Here is a 15,197-nt window from a genome sequence, read left to right on the forward strand (position 1 = left end):
TGTGGAGTTGATACCCTGACACCGTATTGTAGCAGCCTGCTGCTCCTAAAGTTCAAAAGAGACACAAGTTTGGAACAAATTCCTCCACAGTAAGCGCAACATAAGTCAAATAAGCTTAAATTCACCTTCCTTTAAAGTTATGTCCAGGTAAAAAGCATTGTGTTAATTCTGCTCCAAGGTTAGCTCAGTTAGCTGGTAACATTAGCAACAACCAGCTAAGGGATCTTAAACGTGCTCTAAGGTCACTGATTAAATCCATATCTTCATGTCAAAGTTAACATTTATGAGCTGTTTTTCTATTAAACAATCCCTAGCTGCATTAAAATGACTTACATGTAACTCCATGTGGTTGCTTAATCTAGAATGAGCAGATCTATGACGTACCTGCCTTTCACCCCTTTCTATGTAAGATGATCATTCGGCTGATCTGGTGACCGATCTGTCAGCACAGGTAGCTACTGCACAAGTTACTGAGGTTGTAAATAAAACTATTACCTCCATATTGACTCAGTCTCTTCTTAACTGACATGTAAAGCAGCCACTTTCACGATCTACAGATGATTGTGTTAAAAAAAATTGTGGAGAGGAAAGGCCCGACGCACCTCATGATAGGAAGAGCTCAGGTGCAGGTAGAGATCTTGACTGAGTCGGTTATAAAGTGAAAGTAGGCCCCATATACAGTCTTGAAGTCTCAAATTTTAACAGCTTAACAACTTTGACTCTGTTACCATGTTGCATGTCGATAGAAATCACTCAGTTTCAACTTGAGTAAATCTTTGTTGAACGATCTTTTCCCTGTTTAGCATATGCTGAAGCCAGCATGTGAGGCGTTTAAGGGAACATCAGTAAAATGTAGTATTTACCGACAAGCAGATGTTCAGCAAGTGTTTAGTCTGTGCCCAGATTATGACTGATACCAGGAGAGGATGGTGACATTTTTTAGATTAAAATATTATGCTCAATTCTTGTATCACTGAAAGTTGGTGCAACATAACTAGGTTATGCAAAAACAGCAATTCATCCACATGCATGGTGTGGCAATGCTAAACCAGAACAAGGGAATGGAGCAACCTAATCATTTGCTGGTGTGACCAATCTAGAAAGTTGGTAGCACCAGTGCCATCAGTGGAAAGTCTGGAGCCCTGCTTATAATTCTGCTCGATCACTACAAAACTACACCAAGGTACACAATGGAGTAATTTATCCATATGTATTTGAACCAGGAACAAATTCTGAAGAAGAAGAATGACACCAAAAGCAACAACCCAGAAGTTGACAGGATTGGTTCGTAAATCTCTGTTTTTGAGACTGTCATTGTTCAAGGGGAAAATGTTCAGCTACGGCTACTTATTTTGCTCTTAATGTGTCTTTTAGCATCTACAAAACACCATATGGACACACAAATATGGTTAAAAAAAGTACAACTTGGTTTCAAAGTGCATTTGATTTCCTGTAGTTGAATCTATACACTATGGTTGAATCTCACCTTCTCTTCACCTGCATAACCGGCATAGCTGTCATTTTTAAAATGCAGTCATGGACAAATCCTAACTTGTCCTGTACCATTAAGATAATAACACACTGCTTAGGTTAACAGTATTTTCCATCGGCCTAGAAAGACGTGCCCTGAGTCAGTGTTGAGTACACCTGGCTGAAATCCAGTATTTTTTTCTCCTGAAAGTACACGCCGCAAAATTGTCTCCATGCAGATGCTGACAAACAGATAATACATTTAGTAAAAGTTGTTATTCATTGGTCAGTGAAAGGGCAAAATATTCATATAGATTCCAAGCTTTTTTGACCATGCATGTTTACACCTTTCATACTTTGCTGTAAAAAAAAAAAAAAAGAAAGAAACATATAGAGGCTTTTTTATGCTTTGTTACCTAAACCTAATTGTATGCATAATCCTGTGTTACCATATACAACAACTTCAGCAACAGTTTTCGACTCAAGACAGAACCTACATTTCTTCTGAGAACGGTGTGTTGTGCATCACATGAAATAATTGTGTTACCCTTTTCTCTTAATGGATTTCACATGATTGGTCCTTTAATTAACTGGTTGTTGAAGTAGCCAGAAGTCTACGGGTCAGTTCATTATACATTATTCCACTCTTACAGCACTGGCACCTCACCACTGAAAATAGACACACTATGTCATCCTTCAATATGAGTGAGACACATAACAGAGACAGGACTGTGCACATCCTATAACTGTCCTTCTCTGCAGGTCTACAAACACACACACACACATGCACACACACACTGAAAGCTCTCGTCTTTCCATCTGGTAAAGTGGGCTGTTGTGATTGATTTGTGGATTTGCTCCCTCTTTTTTTCTCTCCATTTAAGTGAAATAATGTATGGAAGCAATCTGGCGACAGACATTTTGGAAAATCTATTTGAAATCATTTCAGTTGAAGCCATGGCAGTTTGTCTTCTTAGCGGAGAGGAGCAAAGTATAATTGTCTGCAGTCTAGTAAAACACAGTATAACTGCCATCACACTTGACTGAGCTTATAGCCAGCTAGTCCCATGGCCTCTAGAAGATAGAGCAGTTAATGTTCCCTTTTATTTTAGAGGATATGTCACTTGTATCGCAGATTTATACCATGATACAGCAATTTTGTCCAAACAGATGGATAATGGTGTCACCAGCAAAAAGCCCTGTTTTTATTGAGTTTAGAGCATATTGTTTAGATAGGGGACTGTGTTGAACAGCTCCGCCAGCCCTTTCTCTCTTTATCTCTCTAATCTTGCCAGTATTAGATTTGATCATTTTTGTTTGAAGGAGGAAAATGTGGCTGTAATGGTTTCCTAATAGCAAACACAGGGGATACAAATCCAGGGACCCTGTTCTGTAGTGCTTCCATAAGCACCACTGATTTATAGAGGTCTTTATGACAGAAAGGAAAATGATCCGCTGCAGGTATAAATCAGGTGAGGAGTAGGAAATTGAACTTAGATATCATCTTGTCAGATGCTTAATGCTCTTCCTCCTGTCACATTCGATAGGACCAATTTGGAGAATCCTGCAGAGGTAAAAAGAAGACAATTAACAATGACAGTGTGGTAATAGATGAAGCTATAAAATGAACCTGCTGCCTGCAGGATGCTTTGTATGATTTCCACATGAGGTAGTGGAAGGGGTCTGTTGTCTTAGCCTTCCATTTATTCTCTACTTTTTGTTTTGGTGGCATCCTTTGTAAAAAGAATATGTGATATTAGAGTATTTAAGGATAATGTTTGTGGTCTGGTTGTACTCTGTATTTGAGTTATTATCCTGCAAATGACAGGACTTGTAAATTTAGGTTAATGCTGTTTTTATGTTATTGATCCTCACACTAAATTAAATTAATCAATAAATCAGTTGCCAAGTAGAAAAAAATATGCATGTACAGAAACATTAAAACCCACAAACAACTAACAAACAAACAAACCAGTAAAGTGCTGGAATCTAGCTGCTCCATTTTAAGTTGTTAGGACGATGAGGAAATGTGTGTTTGCATGCCGTCTCTCCTAAAGCGTGTCCTCCTCTGCTATGGTATATATTTTAGATTGTTTGCAGTAATAACTGTCCAACTGTATCAGCGCTCAAACAGATGCCATCGCTCAGTGGCATAATGAGTTCAAGATAGGACAGAGAATGACAATGCTCTCTGATCCCTGAATGTCACTCTGGTATAAACCACAACACAGCGGTTTATTGCCGGCATCATGCATTCAGCAGCACGCAATGATTTGACAGATAGAATGTGGAGGAGGGGGGAAAAAAAACACAGAAAGCCATCCATCTGGGGTGTGTAGGTTTCAAATGACTTGAATTTGAAAAAAAAAAGAAAGAAAAGCTAATTTCTTGAAAGCTGATGACCTTTTGTGGAAAGCTTTGTCAAGTGGCAATTCAAGCTCAAGCACCTAAAGAGCTTTACAGTAATAACCAGAGATCCACTGCTCGGGAAGCATCACCCCTCGCAGCTCATCAAGCCAAGCGCTTGTATAATCTAATTTGATTTTAATGCTTCTCTGAAGGAGATTGTGCTCTTATTACTGTGTAATGATGCTGTTGTCAAGAGCCAGTGGTGATGTCTAATATCGCAACCATGTTAACTACTTCTGTGACACTCTTCGCAGCATTTTCCACATTGTCTCCAGTGCACAATGGCTATGTGCTGTATATTTATGACTTTGTTGTTCTTCCTGTTGCATTCTGCTTCGTGACTGACAGAAGCATAGTAAATCTTTAAAACTCCCTTCCTTATTACCTTTGTCTGATATGGTACTTTTTTCGTATTCAGTACAGTAGATAGAGCATAACGATGAAGGTCTAAGCTGAGATGAGGAGAATTTTGAAGTGCTCACACTCGGGGGCAGCAAATGGAAAAGTGACAAGCCTGGTGCACTTGTCTATTTTACTTATTCTGTGCCTCTGTTTCATATTCTGCCTCGCACCGCGGGGTTATTTTCCTCCAGGGTTCAGGAGGGCACGCTCTTTCATTTCTTCAGAAAATTGTTTCGCAGGATTTCAATCTTTGGCTGCTAGATATGACAAAACACAATATCAAGAACACTTATGTTTCTTATCTGCCATTTTTTCTGGGTATAAATAAAAGATCAGTATAAATTTAAGTCAAGTGGCCTCGAATGCACATGTGAGAGATGAGTATGAAAAGAACTATGAACCTTGGGACAGCCCCACTGTACATTTTCATCGCTTGCTCAAAATTACCTTGGCACTAGGGCTTTGTGTGTCATTTGTCATCCTTGAAAATCAATTAGTGTTTCCACGATAGCAATCCAGATGTAATCCTACCAACTTTCGGGCGATTTGACTCAAAAAGCTGAGAGTGTGTCTTTAAATTTGACATTATGTAAACACTATTTCTCTGAATTGTTCGTGTAATAGGCTGAGATGGTGGTCAATTAAGCGCCGACTATGATAACTACAGTAAAAAATAAGATAGCTCAAGCGCCATCCCAAATATTGATTGTGCCTAAATAGCCCTTCTATTTGCCACCCGATAAAAATCATCACACATACAAATGCTAGTACCAGTGTAACTGTAATACCTTTAAAGGCAAAGCTGTTTAACTGCAGTCGAGAACCCAATTTCACTATTCTGTTATCATTCATCTGTCTGCAAAAGTCTTCATGTATTAAAAAAGACAAGATAAACACAAAGCTGAATGCTGCTACATTGGATTGAAAACCTTCTACACAGATAATTTTACTGACTGTGAAGTATAAACTGTCAAGAAATGATTCAGTGCTGTACAATCCAAAATATTACTCAAACACACATTTTCAAACCACACAGCACAGAGATCTGTGATATATTACTTATGATGATGCACATATGTGCAGGCTATGTATACTGAACAACCTCCCCAGTGGTGTGAAAACATCCAAACGTTGTCCTATTGATGTCCCATTTTTTTCCCCGTTCGGCTCTTGTCAGAGGTCAACCTCAAACAGCATGCGGTGGAATCAGGCGTTACTGTTGGTGTCACATTGATGCATTACAAGGCCCAGGAGGTCACGTCTCTGTAAACATACATTATCAAAACCCATAGAAGATGTGGGATGTTGACCTCACCAATAGTTTACGGTGTATCTTCAGGGGAAAAGGGTCACGTGATGGCAAAGAGCAACTTGGTAGCCACAATGACTTTCTTGTTGCAAATGAAGAGGGTCAAGCAATCAAGACTGGTCAGGCTCTGTGTCAGCACCATTATCTTACACTGTCTGAAATGATCAATGAGCTAAAATAAAATGATCACAAGCTAAAATTGGCCTGCTAATGAAAATGGACTGTTTAAATATGGGCCTTGGTGAGAAGCTGGACAGAGAAGAAAATGGGCACCGGTTTAAAATACAGCAAATACAAGAAGACACAATACAGGTAACAGAAATAAATGGGGGCTGTTAGTGCGGCTGCTCATGTTATTTTGAAGTTAATGTGGAATCGCTCTTAAAATGCAGCAGTCATCAACTTTACTTTAGTATATATAGAAACATGTATCCAGATGAAGATCTGCTCTCATAAGTTTATTTAGTAATATTTTTACAGCAAAGGAATTCATACATTCAGTCAGCAAATGCGGTCATTTAAGACTGAAAACACTTCAATGACTTTATTGTCTATATGTAAAAATGTTTTTAGCAACAACCCTCTGAAGCAGAGGCTTAAAATATAAAAGGCACTTATGGCAGGTGCACAGTACTCACATAAATTTGCTTTTCTCTCTTTTAGCAATAAATACATACTGTCTGTGCATTCCTATTGCGGTACCATATTTGTGTAAACATGTTAGCACCTCTGTGCTGCAACGTACCCCAGTTAACACCGTCATGAAAGGTTCAGCATTATAGAAAAATATTTATAAATAATTTCCCATAAATAAAACTTTCCCCACAATATAGTTTTTGTTTACCATTAACCTAGATAGAATAATGTCAGAAATTCAGTCAAAAACAAATAAAATATAGAAAGAAAAGAAAACACTGAAACAGACTTTTCCTAAACAACATCAAAAACAACAAAATGAATTCAGTCTAATCTGTTATGAACATATAATCACACTGAATAAGGGGGTTTGGCAGCTGCTATCAAACGTTAGCGCTAAGCAATTTCATTTTCAGTTCATTACTATTGCTCGAGCTATAAAAGCAAATAAAGGGCATTCTGTAATCTGAGAAGCACATTAACAGCTGGGTTGTTATTGTGCTATTCAAACTTACGGCATTTACTTAGAAGCTAACTGCTATTACGTTGTTTTTTTTTTAAAGAAAGAACAAAGTTCCAGCCTGACTTGTGTTGAAATCACCACTCTTTTGCTTTATTCCACTTCCATGGCAGACGAATCATGCTCTTCGTCAGATTTCTCAGAGGGCAGGTCTTGTGACTCTGGGGTGTTTTGCCTGTCTGACGCAGAACTCAGCTCTGTGGTTGTTGGTGTGTCTGGCTCTGGGGTATCTGTTCCAGCAGGGACATCAGCAAGCTTGGTTTTCTCTGATAATTAGAGATAGTTTTTCAGTATAGGTTTGAATGCACTTCAAACAAGCATTAAAAAATACAGGAAAGAGAGGAAAATGCCTGTTGTATGCAACCACAAGAGAATTTTATTTTATATATAAATCTGCTTTAACATTTTAGAGTCATATGGACTGTGTGGACAAAAGCTGCTTTAGTCATCATCACCTAAAACATTCTGCACGTCATCCATGTAGGCACCAGACGATGGCAACGGGGCCTCAGATGACATCTTCAGTTCACCGGTCACCTCGGGGAGTCTCGGTGCCTGAGGCCTGGTCTTTCTTGCAGGGTTCAAGAAATAACAATATGCACACCGGAATGCTGTAACACCACAAATAAAATATAGTTTATGTAACCCCATTAATGCATTCCGAAACAGACATAGATTAATATATATGAATATGAAGCGATGACAAAAAGTGCCTGAGATGCATAAACATTTCAGATTGATGTGTAGCACCACTTTGCATATTCAATCTTGTTCCGATTTTGCTTATAGGAGTTGGTCGTGGCAGAAGCATTTAAGAGCCATATGATATACTACGCTGCCAAATGCTGGAGGGCAAATGAAGGCACAGTGTTTGATGGAGACTGACAAAGGGTGCTGCGATTCTCAAAGTCTCACCGATGTATTCGAATTCTTCTTTTAATGCCATGCCGTTATGGGACAGACACTGCTGACATATGAGAGCATATCTACGAGAAAGGAAAGACAATCCAGTGAAGACAGTGAACAGTACGTGAACTGGCATTACATGACGTACAGAATAAAAATGTTTTGATTAAAAACATGGAATTAGTTCACTGTTACTTTTAGAAGGCTATCTGCACTGTAAGACTAATCTCACAAGCAAAACATCTGGCAGATTTTTAATTTATAAAATGTATCATACTAAGTGATTTATTACTTTTTTGTAATATGCAAAAGAAACTACATCAAACACAGACTGTGCATGTTTTAGGCCATGGAGATTGTTGTGTACCTGTTCTGAGGGCCATCTCCAACAAGATACTCAATGACTCTGTCCATAGCCCCCCGTTCCTTTGGGAGGACGGGTCTGGCCAGTGGTGGTCCTGGGGGGTGCATCCCTGCACAACATCAATGCTTGTTAGACACAGTCTGCAGTCTAAAACGCAGACTTCAATGAACAGAAGGCAGCTTACAGTAACAACTCTGTGAAACTGCTTTTTTTTTTTTGCATAAACCATGATGAATTTGACAAAAACCTGCCCCTTTTTCTTAATGACTTAACGTCAGCTCTCACTTGCAAAGCACGTCCCGGGTCCCTGCTGTGTGGGTGAGTAGTAATTAATATAATCTAACATCAAGAGCAATCATAGGAAGATGACTGGTCATTTCTGTGAGACTTGGCAGAGTCTCAGTATCCTGCTGGTTATTAATTTACCAACATATGGAAACTCTGTGGTGACTCTTTGTATCAAATTGCTTTTCACTTTCAATTTTCAACAGAAGCAGGTGATAACATCAAGTCATGTAAACCATTTGTGAGGTGTTCCCAATGCCAAAGGCAATTTCAGTAAGCATTAAAAGACATTTAGTGAGATTCCACCACCGTTGCCCAGAGAACAAACGCAGGTCTGGCTAATTAATCATAGTTAATGTAATTTTGCATCGTGCATATCTCACAGTTGGCATTCCACATGGCAATTACAGCATGCAGCTTCCTCTACTCTGCAAGCACATTTCCTTTACTGTTTCAACCTATTTACATTTTTTCTATTGAGTGGTCATAGTCCAGAAGTAATTAATACTGAATATTCAATACCTCTACACTCCACAGATGTCTTCCACATACACATTTTTATCTCGTTGCCTATCTGTTTTAAATCTTTATAAGCTGCTAAAGACTTGTATGAATATAATTTCTTACAGTATGTAAAAGTTGCAGCCAATTTCCAGTGTCGGTTCACAACTTTACACCTCTTCAAGAAACGTTTGGACCTTTTAATAAGATGGTTTAATCATACATTCCTACAATTACCCACTACAACTACGGCATAACATACCACAGCCCTGCTGACAACACACACCACAGAGCTTTGAGCAACAAGGGACACAGAGCCAGGGAAGAGTAAATCACACCTTAATCGACCACATTATGATCCGGTCCCCCTGTGTGCAGGTAACTCACCGACTCCTGGAACAGGTGTTCCAGGGGTCACAGGCTTCCTCATCAAGCTCTGCTGAGCAGCCATAGCTGACAGGCTCCTCTCTGGGGGTCCACCTGGAGCAGAGTGGGAAGATCGTCCAGGATAGGTGGGCCCAGAGGCAAGAGGAGGGCGGGCAGCAGCAGCGTTTGCAGGATTCACCATCACTGGGGGGGTCTTTGGGATGACATTACGCTGGCGAAGCTCTAACACAGAAAACATTGCAGGTTTGCTTAACAATAGAAAGAAATGCCAGAGCAGAAGTAGGGCAAATGGTGCAGTCTTCTGAAGAAGCTTCAAAACTCAAGGCTACCTTGTCCTGGTTTTGGAGTCATCTGAGGTCCGGCTGGAGTGGATTCAAGTTCCTACAAGCAGATAATGATTTAACACAAAAAGTGCATAAAACCAACACAGTTAGTTTGGCTTACATAAATTTAAAAAACAAAATAACTCACGTGTTTTCTCTTGGAATCAGGATCAAATCTCTCCAATATCATTTTAGCATTTTTATACGTCTCAGTTTCCATGACTTCTTCAAGCTGGAAAAAAAAAGAATAAAAAGGTATTACAAGGACAAATGCTTCAATGTTTTTTTCAAAACATTACAGGGAGAAAGCATTCCTGTATTAGGAGCAATATTCCTGAGTAATTACTTGATGATCATTTCGTGTAATTACTGAGCATTTCTAAACAAATATGAATATGTTCAAATCATCTACAATAACATTACAAGTAAAAGTGACTGAGAAAGGGCAGCACAAAGTTTCTTCACTGAATTGTACATCTTCATTTAAAACAAACAGAAGATTTCTAAATGTTTACATATAATATGAAGAATAATTACATTCACTACTTCGATAATGGAGAGTGTGAAAATCCATCAGCCCTAATTATTGAAAGTTATTAGACTTGACAGAGGATGACAAGCAATTTCTCAGATTTATTTCTTTCCTGTACTAAATGCTATTAATTAAAATGACATTAGCAGAGTGGTTTACTGGATTAAGTCATTGCACCAATCAAATGCTGTATGCACAAATCCTAGATTAGCAAGTATCTCGCTGCAAACTGCTGAGGAGATACAGAAAAGCACGACTACACAGCTTTCTACACAACTATAGAGTGAAATATGACTTTTTACTGCAATGGAGGACGACCAAGAATGAACATGACTGTGTTCTACAGACAAAGAGTTATATAACATGGTTTTTTCCCACTTTTTTAACATTTGTGCAGGGAAAAGATGCACAACAATTTATTTTTTAAACTTCCACAGAACTTTTGTAATGTCCTTATAACTACTTGAAACAATAAAACATAGAGCTCCACAAAGCCCTGATCTAAATGTCACTCAGTCAGTCTGGAATAGCATGAAATGAAAGAAGCAACTGAGACAGCCTAAATCATTTTCAGACTGTGGCAAAGTTCTCCAAGATGCTTAGAATACCTGTTAAATACTTAAAGAAACTGTTCACCAGAGTTTTTAGCAGAATTTGTGTTGCACCGAATCTTATTTTTTTCTGCTATGCTGTTCCATTGTGCTCTCTATAAAACCCTGAAATGTATGAAACTGGATAAATATGAGAATTGTCACTTACTATTTTCCTTTTCTGTGCTTTAAGATCCTCTAATTTGTCATCTGAAAAAAACGTATTTACATTTCAAATTCGAACATACAGAAAAAAAAACATTAACAGGCTGTTATGTATCAACAGGGGAAAGAATCTTACTATTTTTTTCTGTTCTTCGTGAAAAAAGAACTATGAGCAGTTTTCGAAGCAACCACACTCTGAAAAAATAAAACAGAAAAACATGTTTTTCGGTTACATCACAGTTTTAGTGTAGTAAAAATACAATGAACTATCCTGCATACTTACAAAAGCGGAAATATTAGGAAGGGAAGAGACAATATGAGGCGTCCCATTAACTGTTCGGGCAGGTACCAGAAATACACAACTATGGAAGTGATCCACAGAAGAGACGAGTACAGAAGCAGTCGTCCAACCCATATCTTTAACTGCCTTTGATACTTCTCACTATAGTCTTCAAGAATCTGAATATCCTGTGAAGGAAAAATGAACTACGTGAGAACACACATTTGATCTTATTATGACAGTGACTGGAAACACAAACAAACCCATTCAAACTGCAATCAACACAAGTTTCTGAAGGTTAACCACAAGTGTTTGCATATATTTAAACTTTAGTCTCATATAGTAAATGCATGTGAACTGCAGTTCTGCATTTATGAAATTATCAGTACTTTATTCATATTGTGATATGACATCATCAAAACATTCTGGACTTTTTGAAAAGAAATTAATCATTAATAAAAATGAATTTAATAAAAGGACATTTTCAACAATCTAACTACTCATGGGTGTTCCACAGGTCAACAAGTGAGACAAAGAAATCATTAACTAAGGTCCATCTTCCACTGATAAGAAACATGCTATCTTTATTAACATCTTTTAAGCGACATGTTGCTGCTCTCAGGTCTACATCAACAAAATGAAAGGCAAGTTTCACAGCGCTTTTCAAGCTGGACTGGGCCATCATTAATAATTATTCTATCAATAATATTTAAGGGAATTAATAATAGAATGAACTTAAAACATAGCAAAAGTCCCAGAAAAAAAATAACCATTTGACATGGCTCTAGGATATTGTACAATAGCGAACACTCAGAACGTTGAACTTGGCATGTCATCCTGTGAATTCTGTGGTCTTGCCTCTGCCGTAGTGTCATGTCTCTCAGTACTGTGCATGGTGTCACCTTTCTGCACAGATGTAAATGGATGCAAATTCTACCAGGGTTAAGAGTCCAACCTTTGACAAACAACCCATGTGTCTTTAGCAACACTGACACCACACCACACAACACAGAGAAGTACAATCCAACCTGCCCATTAACCAGGAGCATGCCAAGTGAATGTTTTGGTCTAATCATGATTAGATACCCTTCCTGCTAAAAGACAAACCTACCCCTGTCGTTCATTATTATTTCCACAGTTAACAAACAGGTAATTCATCTTAAGATTTAAATGGAAATGCTACACCACTGCTTTGGAGAGCTGACAAGCCCATCCAAAAATAGCTACTGCACAAAATGGGACCCACTCTTGGTTACTATGGTTCAACTGTAACATGTGTGTGTGTCACTCTGAGCCCTGGATGAACGGACCTCACCGTAGGAACATCGTGCATGTTTGTCTTTGCATGTGTGCAATAATGCTGCATATGAGTTTATAACAGTTGACAGGATTTTTGCAGACAAAACAAACATACAAATCACTCATCTCAGTACAACTTAAATGCCCCCTGACATCTTCCTGACATGAAGAAGCCATGTGGTCTCTGCTCCAAGGACGGCTGCTGGAAATAGCCTAACACTAGCTTAGCTGCAGAAGATCAGTAAAGCCCCATCACTCAGCAAATGAGGAGCCAATTTAACATCCACTGACACATTTGCTTATGGTCAAAAGATGCATGCTTATACAGCATTTTGTCCACATCAGATATGAGGATTAACATGTCACATACATGACATCCACTAACCATGCAGTTGTTTTTAAAGCAAACATGCATAAATTCATGACAATATATCTGACCTCCAAAAGAAGTGGTTTAGGTAAAATAACAAAAGTTTGACTTGTTCACAGCAAGCACAACTTTCTCTCTTTACTTTTTCCAGCAAAATGGAAACAAAAGTTGTAATGAATTTACCTTTATGCAGTGCATAGGCAAATCTCCAATTTACCAGTAACCTTCCCTTGATCTGTCCCACTTAGTGTGGTGCCAAAGTGAAAATAACTGTGAGAATAAATCTGAGCTGAGTGAGTAGTCTGATCAGAAGAAGAGGGTGATTCTGGACTGTGTGGGCTTTATGAAGATCCCTGGGCATCATTACATGCCTACGGTCAGTTTCACTGATAAAGTCTCATTTGTGTCCGCAAGTATGAATGCACCTAAATTAAACCTTATTCTAAAATATCTCTATCTGATTGAGTTAGAATGCATTACTAATCTATTTTTTAAGTCTATATACACCCCTTCTTTTAGCCAAGTTTGCGACACGGTTTCTTGTTCAAGTTGGTATCCCTGATATAATAAAATTGTCACACTTTATGGTTTCTCGTATTGTGCTTGAGTCCCACAGTGCAGATTAAACAGTAAATGCTCCAAAGCATTTAAAGCATGGATTTGCTGGGCTTTGGTCATTCTATAGTATGTTATTTCACACTACATGCACACAGAAACACTTCTGTGAATTTCTGGCAATGTAAGCATCTGACAAGTCTAGACTGAATGTTTCCTTTTTTGTTTGAGTAAAGCATACCTTGTCAATTCCTTCCAAAATCTCCACAGTGGATGGTTTAGCCTGTAAGACAAAGATTTTGAGTCACAGAGACTAAAACATGACACTTTGCAAACAACAGTTCTCTTCTCTGCAAGCAACTTCCTGAAAGGATCGAGAAACTTCCTTTTTTCTTCTTCCTACTTTTACACATTTGTCTGTGGTGTGTGTTTATTTGTATGATAATATGTGTTACCAGCAGGAGCATAAACATTTGAAATATCTGAAACATATGGTGACTGTCTGTCTGTAAAGTTTGGTGTATTAGAAAAAGATACTTGCGAAACGGAATGACAGAAAGACAAAATAAGCAAAGTTTTGAATACTAACCCTCCATCGTGAGAACACAGCCCCCATGTTGCTGAAGAGGAACAGCAGGATATTGTCTTACTGGGACCGTACTCTGGTTTTCTCTCACAGATTATCTCTCCACCTGTTGACAGCAGTGATGGGCTGTGAATACATACTCGACTGCCAATATATTAGGTACATGGAGATGCAGCTGGTGCAGTAAAATACAGCCTTCTTAAAATAAACTATCTTCATGAATGTTATAATGCTCAGCTTTTGATAAAGAGATAGCGACAACATCACAGTCACTTTGGAGCATGCTGTTTATGGTGCAGTTGAGTTTTATTGCACTGATATGCTTTAATCAAGCCTTAATTATATAGTTAACGTGAAACGGGGTCAATAAAGTAGCTGGAATATATTTTAATATGATGTAGAGCAATGACACAACATTCTAAATAACTGTCTTCCGTGTACATTAGGTAAGACTCCCACGCAAACACTTGAACAGCACTTTGTTTGACTGCTACACGTCATTTACATCAGTCTTCATATGCCATCTGTGATATACATTCAAACAGTGTTTTCAAAAGCTTCACAGTGACCAGGCTGAAGTAGGTCGCCCTTGCTAACTCACATTAGCAAACCTAAACAACTTCACTGTGTTTTCGGCGCCATTAGCAAAAATCACTGATGAACTAACGGTACCTGGAGCTGCACCGTGAATGTCTGTCATGTCGCTGTGTTCAGCTACACTTTCCTAAATAACTTCATAACCTCTAATACATCCACGTCATTAGCACTATGGTAATACTAGCTAACTTTATGTAGCCGCTAGCTAGCGAGGCTAAGACTGCTGCAGCCCGCGGTTCATCCTGATAACAGAGAGCAGCTAACGTGGCTAAAGTTTACTCGGACTTTGTAGAAAACAAGCGAAGCCGAATTATGCGGATGGAAAAGTGAATGAGTAACAGCTCCGTGGCTGTAAATAGAAGGGTGCTTATATTTACCTTGGCAGCGGAGTTGTCCGGCTTGAACAGCCTGTGGCAGGGAGGCAGTCCTGCTGTCTTTAGGCGGAGGGTGTGTGTGCCAGCCTGGGGGAGTGTCCACAGACCAGCGTGGAACCTGAGCGCTCCTGGGCCTCCACGGGGGTCTGGTCTGTCTGTCTGGGCCCACTCATATACAGTCAGTGATTAAACTAGTTCTAAGGGTCCAATTGCACACATGGAACAGAACTGAATGTCTTCTGAAAGCAAGATGGGCTAACAAATTTAACACGCAAGCTGTGTAAGTGGCATGCAGTAATGGAAGTCTGTGTATTTTTAATATCAGTTGGCTCTACCA

General features: G+C 38.9%; 1 protein-coding gene across 1 annotated transcript; it reads right to left on the minus strand.

The window, feature by feature from the left end:
* Positions 1-6,033: 6,033 nt before the first annotated feature.
* On the minus strand, positions 6,034-14,998 carry lnpa (limb and neural patterns a). The gene is made up of 13 exons (XM_022198904.2): positions 14,864-14,998; positions 13,893-13,995; positions 13,545-13,586; positions 11,083-11,267; positions 10,936-10,994; positions 10,804-10,844; positions 9,661-9,744; positions 9,519-9,570; positions 9,190-9,411; positions 8,020-8,125; positions 7,662-7,732; positions 7,202-7,357; positions 6,034-7,012 (listed from the first exon to the last, which is right to left on the minus strand). The coding sequence occupies exons 2-13, from the start codon at positions 13,917-13,919 to the stop codon at positions 6,840-6,842; spliced, it is 1,218 nt and encodes a 405-aa protein (XP_022054596.1). The 5' UTR covers positions 13,920-13,995; positions 14,864-14,998; the 3' UTR covers positions 6,034-6,839.
* Between the last annotated feature and the right edge of the window lie 199 nt (positions 14,999-15,197).

Source organism: Acanthochromis polyacanthus, chromosome 14, assembly GCF_021347895.1.
Source record: "Acanthochromis polyacanthus isolate Apoly-LR-REF ecotype Palm Island chromosome 14, KAUST_Apoly_ChrSc, whole genome shotgun sequence".
Classification (NCBI taxonomy): domain Eukaryota; kingdom Metazoa; phylum Chordata; class Actinopteri; family Pomacentridae; genus Acanthochromis; species Acanthochromis polyacanthus.

Excerpts from the sequence above, each read along its gene's own strand:
- lnpa (XM_022198904.2), bottom strand. The coding sequence starts at position 13,919 with ATGGGGGCTGTGTTCTCACGATGGAGG. Across the intron at positions 10,845-10,935 it reads ACGAAGAACAGAAAAAAATA|ATGACAAATTAGAGGATCTT; the intron begins GTAAGATTCTTT and ends CGTTTTTTTCAG. Across the intron at positions 7,733-8,019 it reads GGAGATGGCCCTCAGAACAG|ATATGCTCTCATATGTCAGC; the intron begins GTACACAACAAT and ends CCTTTCTCGTAG.